The 16,148-nt window shown below is 43.6% G+C and overlaps 3 protein-coding genes across 10 annotated transcripts in view; 1 reads left to right on the forward strand and 2 right to left on the reverse strand.

Annotated features, from left to right (window-relative positions):
• Window positions 1-107, reverse strand: part of HAUS8 (HAUS augmin like complex subunit 8) — a 5,352-nt gene extending 5,245 nt beyond the window's left edge. The window contains exon 1 of the mRNA XM_014952795.1: window positions 98-107. The gene's annotated coding sequence lies outside the window, so the exon portion shown is untranslated. The remainder of the gene's footprint in view (window positions 1-97) is intronic.
• A 2,372-nt stretch (window positions 108-2,479) lies between these two features.
• On the reverse strand, window positions 2,480-3,708 carry LOC106894244 (proline-rich protein HaeIII subfamily 1-like). Its single transcript, XM_014952799.1, has 2 exons — window positions 3,652-3,708; window positions 2,480-3,250 (listed from the first exon to the last, which is right to left on the reverse strand). The coding sequence occupies exons 1-2, from the start codon at window positions 3,706-3,708 to the stop codon at window positions 2,480-2,482; spliced, it is 828 nt and encodes a 275-aa protein (XP_014808285.1).
• The window catches only part of MYO9B (myosin IXB), a 46,707-nt gene continuing 33,062 nt past the window's right edge, over window positions 2,504-16,148 (forward strand). For all 8 annotated transcript variants that reach the window (XM_014952870.1, XM_014952878.1, XM_014952872.1 and 5 more), the window contains exons 1-3: window positions 2,504-2,563; window positions 10,317-10,426; window positions 14,030-14,923. In XM_014952870.1, the coding sequence (XP_014808356.1) occupies window positions 14,087-14,923 (837 nt within the window). In that variant the 5' untranslated portion in view covers window positions 2,504-2,563; window positions 10,317-10,426; window positions 14,030-14,086. The remainder of the gene's footprint in view (window positions 2,564-10,316; window positions 10,427-14,029; window positions 14,924-16,148) is intronic.

Here is a 16,148-nt window from a genome sequence, read left to right on the forward strand (position 1 = left end):
TCCGGCTTTCTGCAAAGAGAGACAAAAAGATGACAACAGGTGAGAAAAGAAGCGGAAGGAAGGGACGGACACACCATTTTGCCGTCTGTCTTCTCACCCTCCCGCTGCCTCAGCCGCCGCCTCAGCCGCCATCCCGTTCGAACCGCCGCGCAGGCGCAGGCGCAGCCCCGCCCCGCCCGCCCCCCGGCCCCGCTGCAGCGGAGCAGAGCGCCCCCTAGTGCTCCGGAGGAATAGGACGAAGCGCCACCGCCGGCCCCCTCCGGCACACCGGGAATGGCGCCCCCTCCCGGCACCGAGTGAGGAACGAGGGACGGACAATGGCTGTTACCCGGTGACCCCTCCCCACCCGCGGAAACTGGGGGAAAAACCAAGGAAACCCGAGGGTTGAAATAGAAACAGATTGAATAGAATAAGACCACGTAATTAACGTTAATAATACTAAAGAACCTATATCGATACCAATACAGAATCATAGAATCGTCTGGGTTAGAAGGGACCTTCACGACCATCGAGCCCAACCATCAACCCAACACTGCCGCTGTTACCCGGTGACCCCTCCCCACCCGCGGAAACTGGGGGAAAAACCAAGGAAACCCGAGGGTTGAAATAGAAACAGATTGAATAGAATAAGACCGCGTAATTAACGTTAATAATACTAAAGAACCTATATCGATACCAATACAGAATCATAGAATCGTCTGGGTTAGAAGGGACCTTCACGACCATCGAGCCCAACCATCAACCCAACACTGCCAAAACCACCACTAACCCATACCCCTCAGCACCACGTCTGCCCGGCTTTTAGATACCTCCAGGGATGGCGACTCCATCCCTTCCCTGCGCAGCCTCTTCCAAGGCTTGACAACCCTTTCAGTTAAGAAATTTTTCCTCACATCCATCCTAAACCTCCCCCGGCACACCCTTGTTTCCTCTTGTCCCATCGTCCATTCCTTGGGAGAAGAGACCAACCCCCCCTGGCTACACCCTCCTTTCAGGGAGTTGGAGAGAGTGAGAAGGTCTCCCCTCAGCCTCCTTTTCTCCAGGCTGAACACCCCCAGCTCCCTCAGCCTCTCCTCACAAGACTTGTGCTCCAGACCCCTCACCAGCTCCGTTGTCCTTCTCCGGACCCACTCCAGCCCCTCAATGTCCCTCCTGTTGTGAGGAGCCCAACACTGAACACAGTATTCGAGGTGGGGCCCCACCAGTGCCAAGGACAGGGGGTCAATCACTTCCCTAGTCCTGCTCACCACACTATTCCTATAAAATATAGGCGGATTATACTCAGCCCATTCCCTCAGCAGAAGGCTGCAGGCCCCCAGCAGGGACAGCCGATGTGGGACCCTGCAAGCTCTATGGCTGAGGAAGGAAGGGAAGGGCTCAGGGGTCCAGCACCAAGGCAAGAAGTTCTCAGGATTGTGGCCATCAAGGAACTCCTCAGCAAACTTTCTAATTTATATTGAATGTGACATTCACGGTATGAAATAATCCCCTTGGTCAGCTTCGGTCAAGTGCCTGGGTTTCGCTCCTCCTCACCCCGCCTTGGTCAGCTTGGGTCAAGTGCCTGGGTTTCGCTCCTCCTCACCCCGCACCTGGGGAGCTTGAAAACACCAAGAGCCTAAAACCCACATACCACAGCTGCCTATAAAGTAAATATTTTCACCGATTCAGACACAACAGTCTTCTAAAAGTGTACTTTGCCCAAGCGCTAGAAGAGACCTCGGGTGAGAGGTGAAATTACTGTGATTTGTGTCACTCAAACCAGGACAAGCCGGTGAACCCCCAAAAAGGCAACGCTGGGGACGTCCTGCCCCAAGGCCATGACAAACAGCTGGAGGCTGCCCCTGCGCCCTGAGGTGATGCTCCCACAGGGGTTCTTTGGTTTTGACACGAATCCACCCACTCCCGCTCACTCGCCGCCGGGTCCCGCCTCAGGGAGCACTTGGCTCCCAACGAGTAGAAGAGGAGAGGCTGAGGGAACTGGGGTTATTCAGCCTCGAGAAGAGGAGGCTGAGGGGAGACCTTATCGCTCTCTACAACTACCTGAAAGGAGGGTGTAGAGAGATGGGGGTCGGTCTCTTCTCTCAAGTCACAGGCGACAGGACAAGAGGAAATGGCCTCAAGTTGCGCCAGGGGAGGTTCAGGCCGGATATTAGGAAAAATTTTTTCACCGAAAGGATTCTCAGCCATTGGAATGGGCTGCCCAGGGAGGTGGTTGAGGCCCCATCCCTGGAGGTGTTCAAAAGACGGGTTGATGTAGTGCTGGGAGGTCTGGTTTAGTGATGGTGATGCTCCTTGTTTGTTGTGTGGGTGTCTATTTTTGTCAAAGTTAGGTTGACGGCTGGACAAGATGATCTTTAAGGTCCCTTCTGTGATTCTGTGAGTACCCGCGGTGAGGCGGGCGCTGTGTGTGTGTGAGGGGGGGGGGACAGCGCATGCGCAGTGCGCGCGCGGCGCTGAATGGGCGCCGCCCTGCCTCCCCCTACCCGGAAGTGGCGAGCGGCGCCTCGGCGGGGCCTGTGGCGGGCGGCGGTGCTGGTCGCCAGCGCTTCACCCACCGGCTGAGGTAAACGGCGTTCCGTACCCCCGGTGGGCGCCCGTTCTCCTCTGTTATTTTCTCCCTTCCTTCCTCTTCTCTCTGGGCGACCGAATTCTGTGGTGGTAGTGGCGGCGGCGGCGCCTGAGGAGGACCGGGTCGTACAGACCGCTGAGCCCTGCGGCCGGTGTGGCGGGCGGCGGGGTTCTGTGAGGGGAAAGTGTCCGACGGGCGGCGGGATTCTGAGGGGAAAGTGTCCGACGGGCCCGGGGGTTCTGAGGGAGAAACGTCCGACGGGCCCGGGGGTCCTGAGGGGAGAGTGTCCGACAGGCCTGGGGGTCCTGAGGGGAGAGTGTCCGACGGGCCCGGGGGTCCTGAGGGGAGAGTGTCCGACGGGCCCGGGGGTCCTGAGGGGAGAGTGTCCGACGGGCCCGGCGGTTCTGTGAGGGGAAAGTGTCCGACGGGCCCGGGGGTTCTGAGGGGGAAACGTCCGGCGGGCGGGAGCCGAAGGGCTCCGCCGCTTCCCTGAGGGGCCCGGGGGTCGCCCCTTGGGGGCTGGAGCCCTGTGTGCCTGGCTTTGAGGCGGTTGCCTGGGCTGGGAAGAGACTCGGTGGCAGATGGCTTGGTGCTGACTGGTTTTGTGTAGGATGTGCCCGAAGAGCTGGACGTGCCCCCAGGGAAGGAACATGCCTCGCCGCCCGGCTGCGCCTCCCGTCTCTGGGGCGATGTGCGGGGGGAAGATCTTGATCAGGGCACGGTGTTTTAACTTTCATCTCCTGCTTTCTGCTCTTACAACCACGCAGCCGCCTTCTTTTTCACATGATGTCTTTAGCTCTCGGTATGAACAGCCTGTAACCTTTCGTACTAATATCTCGGCATCTCTCAAAAAAAATCGTTGAAGCTCGCTGGGTTCTTTTGTTTCTTTGTTTTATTTTTGAGCAGCTCTTGACAGTATCAGTGCTGCTGCCGTGCTGAGGGCGTGCTTTTATCATGGTGACCATCATTGCCTAGTTGATAGATGCCTCTAGCTGTTGGTAGTGCTGGGTCTTTTTGGTAAGTTTGGTTTTGCAATCTCTGGAAAGTAAAACTTTTGCAATCTGGAAACGTCTTTTTGTTACTTGTTCGTAGGCTAAAAGTAGCAAAGTACTGTCCTCATTCATGACTGTTGTGACCATACTGTTGACATAGGTATGTGTAATCCTGATGTAAGATGACTTCCCAGTAAAATTTCCAGCCTTATTTTCTATTACTCTGTAAGTATTTTGGCAAAACTCTTACCCAGCTTTGTTTGCAAGTTCTGTTTGTGAAAAGTGAGAAGTACTTTGGATGCAAATGAGTTCAGTATTCTTTGATTTCACCTTCTGGAAATGGGTGGCAGTATAGCAAAGGGCTGGAGATGATCTCAGGCTTCTGGCAAATGCAATTAGCCTTTCAAAGATGTCATCAGCATCCTCCCACATTACTCCTAGAGGTGGATCGGTATCGGTTTGTCTACCTAGCTGTTTGCAAATAAGAGTTTGTCATGGGTAATTAGAAGCTCTCTGATTTCAGGTCTGTTAGCTGGAATACCTAACTGAAGTACTTGCCCTAAAGTAACAGTGTGAGGTAAGCCTGTGTTCCTGTTTAGTATGCTGGTGTCACACCCATCAAGTTTTAGGAAGCCTTTGGTGTCTTTAACTTGGAATCTTGTCAGGAACAAATCCATATAATACAGGGGAAGCATTATGGGGAACTTCTGACGCGTATGTATATTCATATTAGCTTCAAGATTCATTGTGGCTTTCTTTAGAAATGAGTTAATCTTGATTATTTTAGTCTTTGAACTAACAATGAGGTTCTTTACCTGCTCTACATTTTAAGTCCAGTAACAGTCTGTGCTTTTCACAATGATGCGTCTAAAAGCCTTTCCTTAATCATTTGTGTTTACTTATTGGCATAAAAGTCAGGAGTTACTGCAGTAATGTGATGGAACTGTTTTTGTAGAACTGTACAGTTTGGGTTGTTTGAGGTTTGTTTGTTTTTTGTTTGTTTTTTGTTTTGTTTTGTTTTGCCATATTTGAAGGTTTGTCTCAACAAAAAGCTTTTTCAGTGGTTGAATGTTGTAGTATGTGCAGTGAGAGGGCAGCTGTCTGTGCACATAGACAGTTTAATCAGAGTGGGAAGACTCATAAGTCTGTGTTTTTCTGTGGAGTCTAATCAGAGTAGGAAGACTCATAAGTCTGTGTTTTTCTGTGGAACCTAAAACGGTTATAGAACTAAATAATTTAGGAAGAGTAAATGCAGCTGATGAAAAATTTAAATGAGGTTCACCTAGAAAGTAATGCTTTGTACAGACTGAGTTTTCTGACAAATAATGATTCAAGCGTTAGACCTCTTGAATAATCCTGGGTATGAATAACTGTTTTGACTCATGTGCACGTCGTTCAGTGTTGCCTAGGCTAAATATGGCCTTTCCTTAGCTAGATGGTCAAATACCATCATTCGCATATCTTAGGCATTTAAAAAGGAAAAATTCCAGAAGGATGCAATGGTATTAGGTATCTCAGCAGCCACGGAAAAGAGTGCAAAACTGATTCAACAGAAAGTCTGTGGTTCAGTACTTTTTTGTGAATTTGAAGGCTGAAAGTGTTTATTAATCACACTTCTAAGAATCAAGACCTGCTTATTCTAATACCAAGGAGAAATAAAGCCTGAGATGCTCGTAAGGATTTGTTTTCTTCAAGAAATGGTTATTTTAACAGATTATCTGCCTTCTGAAAGGACTAGGAGTGTATTTGCTTCAGAAAATGAAAATTCAGAAGTTTTGTCTCTGCTTTATCATGTTTTCTTGATGTATCAAGTGACTGAAATGTGGCTTGTAGAGTTGCTTTTATCTAGGCTTTATTGTGTTGTTTGTATCTGATTACCAAATGAAACTCAATGCAGATCCTAGAAAAATAAGCTCTTCCTTTAAAGACCAGCAACATTTAACAAGAAAAGTGTTTTAAAAGGTTTTTTTGACCTGTCTGTGTTCTGCTGATGAACCCCTCTTTTTTCTTAATTCACACAAAAGTTCAACTTGGAGTTTCTTAAGAAAATTTCAGTGTAAATGCAGCGTTAAACAAATAAGATTTTTACTCCCTTCACTGACAGCTGCAGTGCTGTTAAGGATAAAATTAAGAAAACTACAAAAGGTGGTAGAATCATATGTAAAGGGTTTTTTAGCTTATATTCTCGGGTTTTTTGCCTTCATTCCTTGTTTTGTCAACAAGGCCACTTTTCCATTTCCTCTGAATCATACTCAAGCGTACATCTCTAACTCTGACATCACACTTTTTCTAAGGTAATAGCATGCTATAGACCTTTAATATCGCTGTAAGACTGATAAGGTATCCTTGTCTTCAGGTTTAATTGTGCGTCTGAGTCATTAAGAGGAAGTAGAGGTCTGCATCTTAGGTGGTTTGAGGGCGTAGATTTGGATCAGGGCTGTAGGGAGCAGAGAGAAGGTAACTGAGAGGGAACTGCCTGTAATGAAGGTAATTTTTTTGACTTTTTCCTGTATTACGTTGCATTACTTGCATTGCTGGCCAGCTTCTCCTTTGTTAGGCAGTCTGTGGCAGTAACTTCTCTGCCAGGGTTCATTACATAGAGTAGTAGCAAATGTGTTGTAAATTTGCATGCTCCATTCGGAACTACTCCTTTTGGAGCAGAAAAAAACAAGAGCTTTTCATTAAAGAAAACCAAGGATCTAAAGTTGCTTAGTCCAGCAGAACTTTTTGTGACCAAGAAAAATACTGAAGTGTTACTAGAATGCAAAGCAATTTTCAGGTAATCTACAAATATCTGGAATATTGGAAAATATTAAAATTAGTTATCCCTAACTAACAGCAACTGTATGTCCCTATGATATGAGGTAAGACAGGGGTTGAGGCCTTTACCTTACCTGTGATGCACAGTTAATTGTGGAATTGAAGTGTTACCAGAATACAAAGCAATTTTCGGTAATCTACAAATATCTGGAATACTGGAAAATATTAAAATTAATTATGTTTAACAGCAACTGTATGTCCCTATGACGTGAGGTAAGACAGGGGTTGAGGCCTTTGCCTTACCTGTGATGCACAGTTAATTGTGGAAAGTTTAGAGTGTTTCTGTATCCTATTTTGCTGGAAAGTCCTTGCTTTGGAAATCAAGGATAAGTAATAGTGGACTATTTTTGAAATTGCTAATTTTTTTCAATTTGATCAGACAGAGGGATCTTTTTTGGGGATGGTCATTGGTGATTTTGATACTCGAGAATATTAGATATTAAGTACTTGTGATATGTTTCTACTTTTGTGTTGAAAATTACTTGATGAAAAATGGAAGAAGCTTGAATCTTTCAGTCTGAGGAACGTAGCACTGGAAATACATGAAAATGTGAAGAACTGGAATATTATGAAGTTCATCCTCAACAGATTTGCTGTAATGGTAGCTTTCCCTTTTTAGCTTCACTATGATTCATTGACTAAATATGTGACTTCAAATTATGGCCTTATTTAAACTAAACGGATACCCTGTGCTGATTGGGGCCATGTTCTCTAGAATTTTGCTATGTTATTAAGTGGACAGTGTTGGCTTTAATGCATATTAAAAAATTAATTGGCTTGATGGAGACTTGAAAACGCTTAGAAAATACCATCAAGATTACCATATAGAATTGGAATTTTTGGTTTTCTATTTCTATTGACATTGTTTGAGCGGAAAGTAAAATTAGACTATTGGCGTAGTTACCTGAAATGTTGCCTTACTCAGTGTCATGGGTGGAGTGATTGACTTCACTCCTAAGAGGGAAGTAAGGAAATATTTATTAAGGTGAAACAGTGATTTAAAAAAATTAGTAGTAAATGTGGCAGTGTTTTACGAGATTTGCTGACAAGGTACACTTGGTTATTTACTGCAGAGAGGGCAGGGTCAGATGAGCTGTCGGGGAGACCCTCCCGTTGAGACACGAGGTTCAGAAAGGACCCCCTGGCTTTCTAAACTCCTTCTCAGGGAGGAGTCCGGGTGCGGCTGGATCCAGTCCTAGTCCCAGACTTGGTCAACGGTTTATGGCTAAAAGATTGTATCTGCGCAATCAATCCTTTATATTGCTTAGCTGATAATTCCCAGTTTAGCATGCTATTAGTCACTTATCAAGAATCTGTTGCAGCAAGGAACCTCTCAGCCTTGAGGAGCAGAACCTGAAGCGAGCGTCCTCACTCAAGGGGAGATCCTGGCGTGCAGCCGCTGCCATACAGGAGAGTTCAAAGGGCTGTTGGGCTGTCCGCTATTTATAGAGTAAGATAACTGACCTATAGTCATCTTCTCATGGGAACAAGATATCTAGGTCCCCACTCCAGACAGGGTTGCCAAAGTCCAAGTTCAGCTTATCACAACTGATGTGGTGGCCATGATGTGGCAGTGTTTTACGAGATTTGCTGACAAGGTACACTTGGTTATTTACTGCAGAGAGGGCAGGGTCAGATGAGCTGTCGGGGAGACCCTCCCGTTGAGACACGAGGTTCAGAAAGGACCCCCTGGCTTTCTAAACTCCTTCTCGGGGAGGAGTCGGGGTGCGGCTGGATCCAATCCTAGTCCCAGACTTGGTCAACGGTTTATGGCTAAAGGATTGTATCTGCGCAATCAATCCTTTATATTGCTTAGCTGATAATTCCCAGTTTAGCATGCTATTAGTCACTTATCAAGAATCTGTTGCAGCAAGGAACCTCTCAGCCTTGAGGAGCAGAACCTGAAGCGAGCGTCCTCACTCAAGGGGAGATCCTGGCGTGCAGCCGCTGCCATACAGGAGAGTTCAAAGGGCTCTTGGGCTGTCCGCTATTTATAGAGTAAGATAACTGACCTATAGTCATCTTCTCATGGGAACAAGATATCTAGGTCCCCACTCCAGACAGGGTTGCCAAAGTCCAAGTTCAGCTTATCACAACTGATGTGGTGGCCATGATGGTGAAAAAGAGGGAAAACCAGGGAGACTTGCCACACTCAGTCGTTGAAGTGGCAAAGATAACCAATCCTCCAATGATGGACTAAATAGCACAGCCCCATGTTCATTTAGATTAATGTTTGGTAATCCCGGGTTGTTTGTTTTTTTTTTTTAATAAGGAAATGAAAATACTAATTGATAGGTAATATAAAAATAAATATGAATATTGTTTTATAAGCTTGTTATGTTAGTGCTATTAACAAATATACTGTAAAACCTGCAAAGGACGGGGTAGGGGAAAGTAACAAAATCCTGAAAAGAGATTTTAGATTGGTTGGACTTTCTTCCTTTTTGTCTAGTCCTGTTGGAATTATCCATCTAGGTTAGTTGAGTAAAGGTGGCCTGTAACCAGTACTTAAAGTTGTCTAGCACTTTTCAGATTTACTTCTTTCCAATTTCACTTGAAAAAAGTACCATTAAATTGTGTATGTTACACTGGCACAATGAAACCACTGTCACAAGGGTGCAAATCATATATCAATATATCCTGTAACACACTAATCCCCTGCAGCTGTTGCCCCACTCATACCCACAGAATTGATACAGTTTAATGTTTTGAATAAAAGGTGGGAAGCAAAAGCTTTGTGTGTCTGAGTTTTTTGCGTTGCACAGCTTGCCTAACTCTGTGTTTGCATCTGCAGAACAGGAGTATGGTGAAAAATAATGCTTTGCTGTGTTTTGTAGATGTTGATGACCGTACGTAGTAAATTTTAAGTGCTGTGAAGATGTGTACTTGTGCTAGAAAAGGGTTGTGAAAAGTAAAACATCTTAAGGAATAACAGGAAGGAGTCTGAATGTGACGTCTAAAATTAGTTGATGTGCACCCAGTGCCAGCTTCTGCCTCCCACTTATTAAATTCTCTAACACACAGTTTTATTTCCCATGCATTGGGAAGGGGCTTCTTGTAAGAAAGGGTATTGAAAAAAAACTGAGGTAACTGCAGAATTTCCATCTACAGAAGAACTCAGCTGGGCTGCTGTTTTCCTGAGTTTGCTGTTTTGCATGCTGACCAATACAGTTTCATTATTACCTTCTACTCTGGTATTTCTCCTTTTTTTTCCTCCAGTACTCTCTGCACCTGAATTCAGCCTTGTGTTTCCTTGATGAGTTTCTGCAGCGTAGGGTGGCCTTCTGGTGACGTTTGTCTCTTACGTTATCCTGAGTTTGTCCAGCTTTGAATTCCAGCCACCGGTTTGTGTTATAGCTTTGTCCTCCAGACTGCTGATTGTTACCAAACTGTAGTTTCTCGGGCAAGGACTTAAACTGATACGAGTCTCCTCTGTGTGTTTCTCATAGACAAAGCTTCCAGAGTGTTTTGTTCTAAGGTGGTGTTTTCTAACAGATTTTTTTGTTGTTGTTGTCATAGCTGTTCTTATCTCAGCTGCTTCATTGACTTTCAGATGCGTTCTAGATGCAGTATTGGTCACGTACCCTCTGAGATCAAGGGTAATATGGCTGCCTAACTAAGCATTAATTTGAAGTGTTTCTGGGAAAACATTCACTGTTCTAGAGAATACAATGTTTAAATGATTACCTGTTATGGTTTTCAAACCTATTTCTGGATAGCTCCCATTCTGTCCCTCTGTTATGGAATGTTTCTTGGATAAATTCGAAAATTTATCTGTAAACTGAGCTGAAATTTGTTTAGCGTTTGTTTTCTTGCTGCTGTACTACTGAACTATATAACTGGTGTAGCTTTTTGATTACTTATTGCCTTCTCAATCTCTCAATGATTCATTCTTTATCAGTAACTCTTTTCTTTCCATCTTTTCTTTCTTTTAGAACCATCATGAAAGTGTTTACTTTGATGCCAGGAATCCAGCTTCATTAGAATCTAATCCTGCAGTTGCTTGATGATACCCTGTCCTTAGTTGAATCCTGGAACTCATTAGGTAACCAATTTATAATCTGTTCAGTGTATGCTTTTTACTTTTATGTTCTAATTTGTTGCTTGCAATATTGTTTAGTATGAAGTCAGAGGTATACCAAAGTCTGTCTCTTTTAGAGCAGTGTTATCAAATAACTTTGATATCCTTTCTGAGAAAATTAAAAGTAATTGGAGACTAGCAGGTTTTCCTCAAGCCTCAGTTTGTGATGACTAGATATCCTCATTCTGATTCTCGGATAGAAGAATCTAAGCATCATGTTATTTTTTCTAGGACTCATGTAATGCATTTTTGGGTAAATAAACTGTAGGTAACAAAAGCAGAATTGGTTAAGAGCAATTAACAGTAATTGGGTGCTATTATTCCTTACGTGACTTTCAGAATTTAATTTTTTTTTCTTCTTAAAGCCTCATAATCAGTATTAAATGATTCAAATTAGCATATCTGTCTTAAGTTGATTGAAACTGCTCTTGATTGAAAGAGCAGTCTTAAAGCTCAGTGCTGTTGAAAGCAAGCAAGATTTCATATCTGGTTAAAATGGGGCAGTGTTACGCTGGCTGTCTTTCTGTTTACTGGTGATGGGACTGTGCGTTGAAATCCCGTTTCAGCAGGTTCTTTCTACTGTAGATTATCTCCCAAATCATTCCTACAGAGTGATGAATGCCTGCTTGACCTTTCATCAGGTTGTATGACGACTGCATAATTTAGAAATCTGTACGTAGCATAAATACGTGAAGGTTGACGTCTTTACGTTGCTTTGTTGGAAATCTGTCTTCAGGATGAGAAGTTGTTGTCTTTCTAGTTTTTCAGTCAGACACACCTGAGCAGACAGTACCAGCCATCTCGTTGCTGCTTGCTATAATTGGCCTGGGTTTTTCACTGGTAGTGAAGAGGCCATCTGTGTTCCAGTTTTCTCTTTAGAAAGTGTGATATGGGAGGCTTGAGCAACGTACCAGATATATTTTGGTAGCTGACATGAGATGAGCTTAGGAAATGTATATTCATAAAGTCAGAGGTCAGCACCTAGTGTACCAGCTTTCTGAAGTTCATCTCATGTCAGCTACCAAAATATATTCATAAAGTCAGAGGTCAGCACCTAGACTCAGCTTTTCTATGAGCTCAAAAAGTTGGTGCCACGCTTCTTAGGGTGCAGTTTTGGTGAAAATGCTTACTGAGGGGACTTCCTCTATCATACCAGACTGTGTGTCTGAAACTAATTGCTGGGGGAAAAAAAAAAAAGGAAGTCTGCACAAGACTGTCTCCCTTGAACTGGCTGGCTAACTTCAGAGGAAAATGGTCACTCTTGTTCTTTTTTTTTGTCTGTGCTCCAGATTCATCTTCCCCATGAGCAGCAGTCTGCTGTAGACTCTGCTACGTGTTGAGGTGTTTGATGAAGAATGCTTTACACTTTGCATAACTGCTTCAGATTTACTAGCCACTGGTCAGTGATAATTACAGGATATGGAGAGGAAACTTTGAGCTCACCAGTCCATCCTTCTGTATGACCAAGTTCTTGCAATAAGCTCTGCTTAATGAATGAAGAATGAAATTGGGCATTCTCGGAGGGATCACAGAGCTTGACTAGAGATGTGCTGTGGTTTGTCTTGCTCTCTGTGGCTTGCTCAGCCTTCCTTTTGATGAGTAGCCACTAGAAATGATCCAGCTTGCATAACAATGTCTTCTGTAAGCTTACTATTCTGAGTTCCCTTAAAGCACACTTCTCTACTCTGAGGCTGTGCATGAGGAAGAACTCTGTCATATGTTACTGTGAAGTGATTCATTACTTGCAGTGGAAGTGGCAGCTAAATGCTTCCAACTCTACTGATTTTAATTTGAAATGATTGATCTCTGTGGCCTTATGCAAGTTCCTGTGCAGTTGTTTAGTGGCAAAAAGCAAAGAGAATTGCCATTTCTCTGCCTTTTTTTTTTTTTTGTAATATGCACATTCAGCATGTAAGTGTATAATTAGAACAGTTTGTTCTTGAAAAATATTAAGCTGGTATTCTGAGCATGAAATTTTACAGACTGTTAAAACAAAGGGGATACTTCATTATTCTTCTCCTTTTACTACTAGAAACTGTTGAACTAAAGCAACGTCAGCAGAGTTAGTCCTGGTGATCTGGGTGTACCAAGGTGCAGTGGAGAGAAAAATCACTGGCAAAGGCACAGAGTGTTACGAAGTCTGAGGCTTTGAACTTGGCAGTAAGGAGGAGGTTGACTTCCGTGAGGTTGGTGTTAGCTTGAAGTTAGGTTGCTGGCCTGCATCATGGGTGAAAGGAGGAAAAAGCAATCACAATGAATGATTTTTGGAGATTTGTGCATGAGGTTCTTGAAACCCAGGAAGGAAAGAGTTATAAAAGTTTGTGAATGAAATGCGTTATTTGGGATCTTGTTAGCTGAACTGAAAAGTAGTTGCAATAAGACTGATCTTACTCTGCCTAAAATGGAAGATAAAAAGCACTTTCAAACCTTTCTGTAGCAAGGATGTGGTTCACTCAAGTGAGGCCAGCAGTCTCTCTCGCCTGGGTAAATTAGGCATGTTCAAGAAATCACTATGGTCTGCAGGGTTAGAAGGAGGTGACAGCAATATTTGCCCTGGTCAGCTATCTTTCCTTAAAGCTGCGTGGGGGTAAATACTGTACCCACTGTGTACCTTTCATGAAAAGAGCTCAGCTGGGGGAAACAGAAAAAAAAAAAAGCGTGGATCATGGTGTCAGACTGTCTTCCTCCCTGCAGCTGTGCACTGCTCCTTCTGCCATGGCTCGTGGCTGCTCGAAACTGTCGCTGCTGATCTCAGAGGTGATCAAACCCCATTTCTGCCCCGAGCTGCTTGTGCAGCTTTAAGGAAGGGATGTGTGGGAGGATGAATAAATGTTTGTGCAGTCATACAGTGAACCAGGTCAGGGAAATTATCTGGGTTAAAACTAACCTGGGGAAACCAGGAAGTTTGAATTTGGACATTTATCCCAGTTGAGTTTGCTTTGTGGCTGTATGAATGCTTGTATTGCCATAGCAGAGAGATAGGGATGATATGGGAATAGAAGGAAAAGTGGAAAGAGGATCAATGCTGTGGCAGTTGTCCGCTCCATGGGATAGGCTAAACAGACTGAAATAATATCACTGACGTGCATCAATAGTGCATTTGTTTTTTAGTAATGTGACTATTTAATAACTTCATTCTCATCTGCCAGAAAATGATCATATTGTATAGAATCTTAGAATGGATCTTAAAGATTGTCTAGTCCAAGGCCCCCTGCCCCAGACAGGGACACCTCCCACCGGAGATAGGGATGATATGGGAATGGAAGGAAAAGTGGAAAGAGGATCGATGTTGAGGCAGTTGTCAGCTCCATGGGATAGGCTATGCAGAATGAAATAACATCACTGATGTGCATCAATAGTGCATTTGTTCTTTCGTAATTTGTCTATTTAATAACTTCATTCTTATCTGCCAGAAAATGATCATATCATATCGAATCTTAGAGTGGACCTTAAAGATCGTCTAGTTCCAAGCCCCCTGCCACAGGCAGGGACACCTCCCACCAGAATATCTTGATGTACACATTTATTTTTTTTTAACATCTGACTTTTTATAATTTTTTTTTTCAGACGATGGGCACTGCATATTAAGCAGAGGTGGAAGACTGAAGCCCATTTGGGGGCAGAATGAGTTTAAAAGATGCTGACAGTGCAGTTTGCCAGGCAAAGGCAGCCTATGATCTTCATATTTACCCCCAACTCTCAACAGAAAGTGCTCCCTGCTGCAAAGTGACAGCAACCAAGGACAGCACGTCTTCAGATGTCATCAAGGATGTGATTAATATCTTAAACTTGGATGTCTCGAAACATTATGTGCTCGTGGAAGTGAAAGAATCGGGCGGTGAAGAATGGGTACTTGATTTAAATGATTCTCCTGTTCATAGGGTTTTACTTTGGCCTCGTCGTGCTCAGGATGAGCATCCGCAAAAGGATGGGTACTACTTTCTTTTACAAGAGAGGAACACTGATGGGACCATCAAATACGTCCAGATGCAGTTGCTTTCCAAGGAGACAGATGCTCGACGATTGGTTGAAAGAGGTTTTCTTCCATGGCATCAGGAGGACTTTGATGACTTGTGCAATCTCCCCAACTTAACGGAGACAACCCTCCTAGAGAATCTCAAATGTCGCTTTCTAAAACACAAAATTTATACTTATGCAGGAAGTATTTTGATTGCAATTAACCCCTTCAAGTTCCTGCCCATTTATAATCCGAAATATGTCAAGATGTATGAGAATCATCAGCTTGGGAAGCTGGAGCCTCATATTTTTGCCATTGCTGATGTGGCGTATCACACAATGCTCAAAAAACACGTTAATCAGTGCATAGTTATATCAGGTGAAAGTGGGTCTGGAAAAACTCAAAGCACAAACTTCTTAATTCACTGTCTCACGGCGCTGAGCCAGAAAGGGTACGCAAGTGGTGTGGAGAGAACTATTCTAGGAGCTGGACCAGTTCTGGAGGTAAATTTATGCTAAAATTGCCTTCTGTGAAAATAGTTTCTTGAAAATGTCAAATAACTGCTGTTGAATACTACTTTTGAGTCACTTTCTTGGTCTGGGCTTTAAACATCACTGGGCTGCCTTGGTATTTGGCTGTGTTGCTCAACTGCTTCTAATTGATTTTCCTTAATTCATTCTTCCGTTCAGTTGACTTCCTGTTGCCTTTAATTTATATCTGACTTAACTTTCCACCACTGAACACTAATATTCTGGGACAGAGGTTACCTGTGTTTTCCATCTTAAAGTTTGGATGGCATTTGAATCAAATTGTAAGTAAATGTTTTACTAAAAAACATTGTTCCACTGAAACTGTTTAGTGTAATCGTGCCTTTGTGAGAAAGCATGTCCTGCAGCATTTTTATGAACTCCCTTTTTGAGGGAGTTATTTCCTTTCTACAATTGTTTGTTTTGAAGAGAGCAACATTGTTAGTTAGGGAGAAAGCGCGAGGCGGTTTGGGCTTTTTATTCCTACAGCATTTCTAACAGAAAGCAAAACTACATATGTGAGAAGGGGCTCAGCTGGTCTTGTGTGAGGTAAGGGCAGGACAAACTTAAACTGATCCTTTAGACTAGACCCTCTCCCTTTTACTCTCACATCTGAAAGGAACAGCTCTGAAAGCTTCCATGGTGTAATGGGCACCCATAACAAAATCTGCAACAGCGAGGAGTTTGAACATAGCCATTGTGATTTTTAGGTTTCAGTAATCTCAAATGTAACAACAATTTAAAAAAAAAAAGGCAACTTTCTTTTTTTTAGCTTTTAGTAAAATGTGAAAAAGAAATGAAGTTAAACTTTAAAATGTACTTATAAATGTGATTTGAAAGCTTTTCTGTAAAGAATGAGGAATATATGCAAGTTCTTTTTTTGCCTTGCTTTCTGCTTCTTGAAAGAAGAAGTAAAATTGTTTGAGGTTTGTTGGTTGCTGGAGTTCAAGTTTGCAGTGCTAAACAGAAAACAGGAAGGGGTCACTGTGGAAAGCACTGTTTGATCAGCTGATCTTGCTGCCTCTGATAAAATTAACTCTTTCAGATCCTGGTCTACAGGATGTGATAGAGCTGTATCAAACCAGGTAGAGCTGTAAAAGTTTGCGTTGTGCTTTGCTTACTGAATGAGAAATGCACACACATCCCCAGTCTTGTGAATGAATCTACTGAATGAGAAATGCACACACATCCCCAGATTCAA

This window comes from Calidris pugnax, unplaced genomic scaffold (genome assembly GCF_001431845.1).
Source record: "Calidris pugnax isolate Ruff unplaced genomic scaffold, ASM143184v1 scaffold199, whole genome shotgun sequence".
NCBI classification, from domain to species: Eukaryota; Metazoa; Chordata; class Aves; order Charadriiformes; family Scolopacidae; genus Calidris; species Calidris pugnax.

Bases quoted from the DNA above. Each gene is read 5' to 3' on its own strand.
- LOC106894244 (XM_014952799.1), bottom strand. From the start codon at position 3,708: ATGGTCACAACAGTCATGAATGAGGACAGTACTTTGCTACTTTTAGCC. The intron at 3,251-3,651 runs GTAACAAAAAGA...ACATCGCCCCAG, and splicing joins TACTTTTAGCCTACGAACAA to AGACGGGAGGCGCAGCCGGG.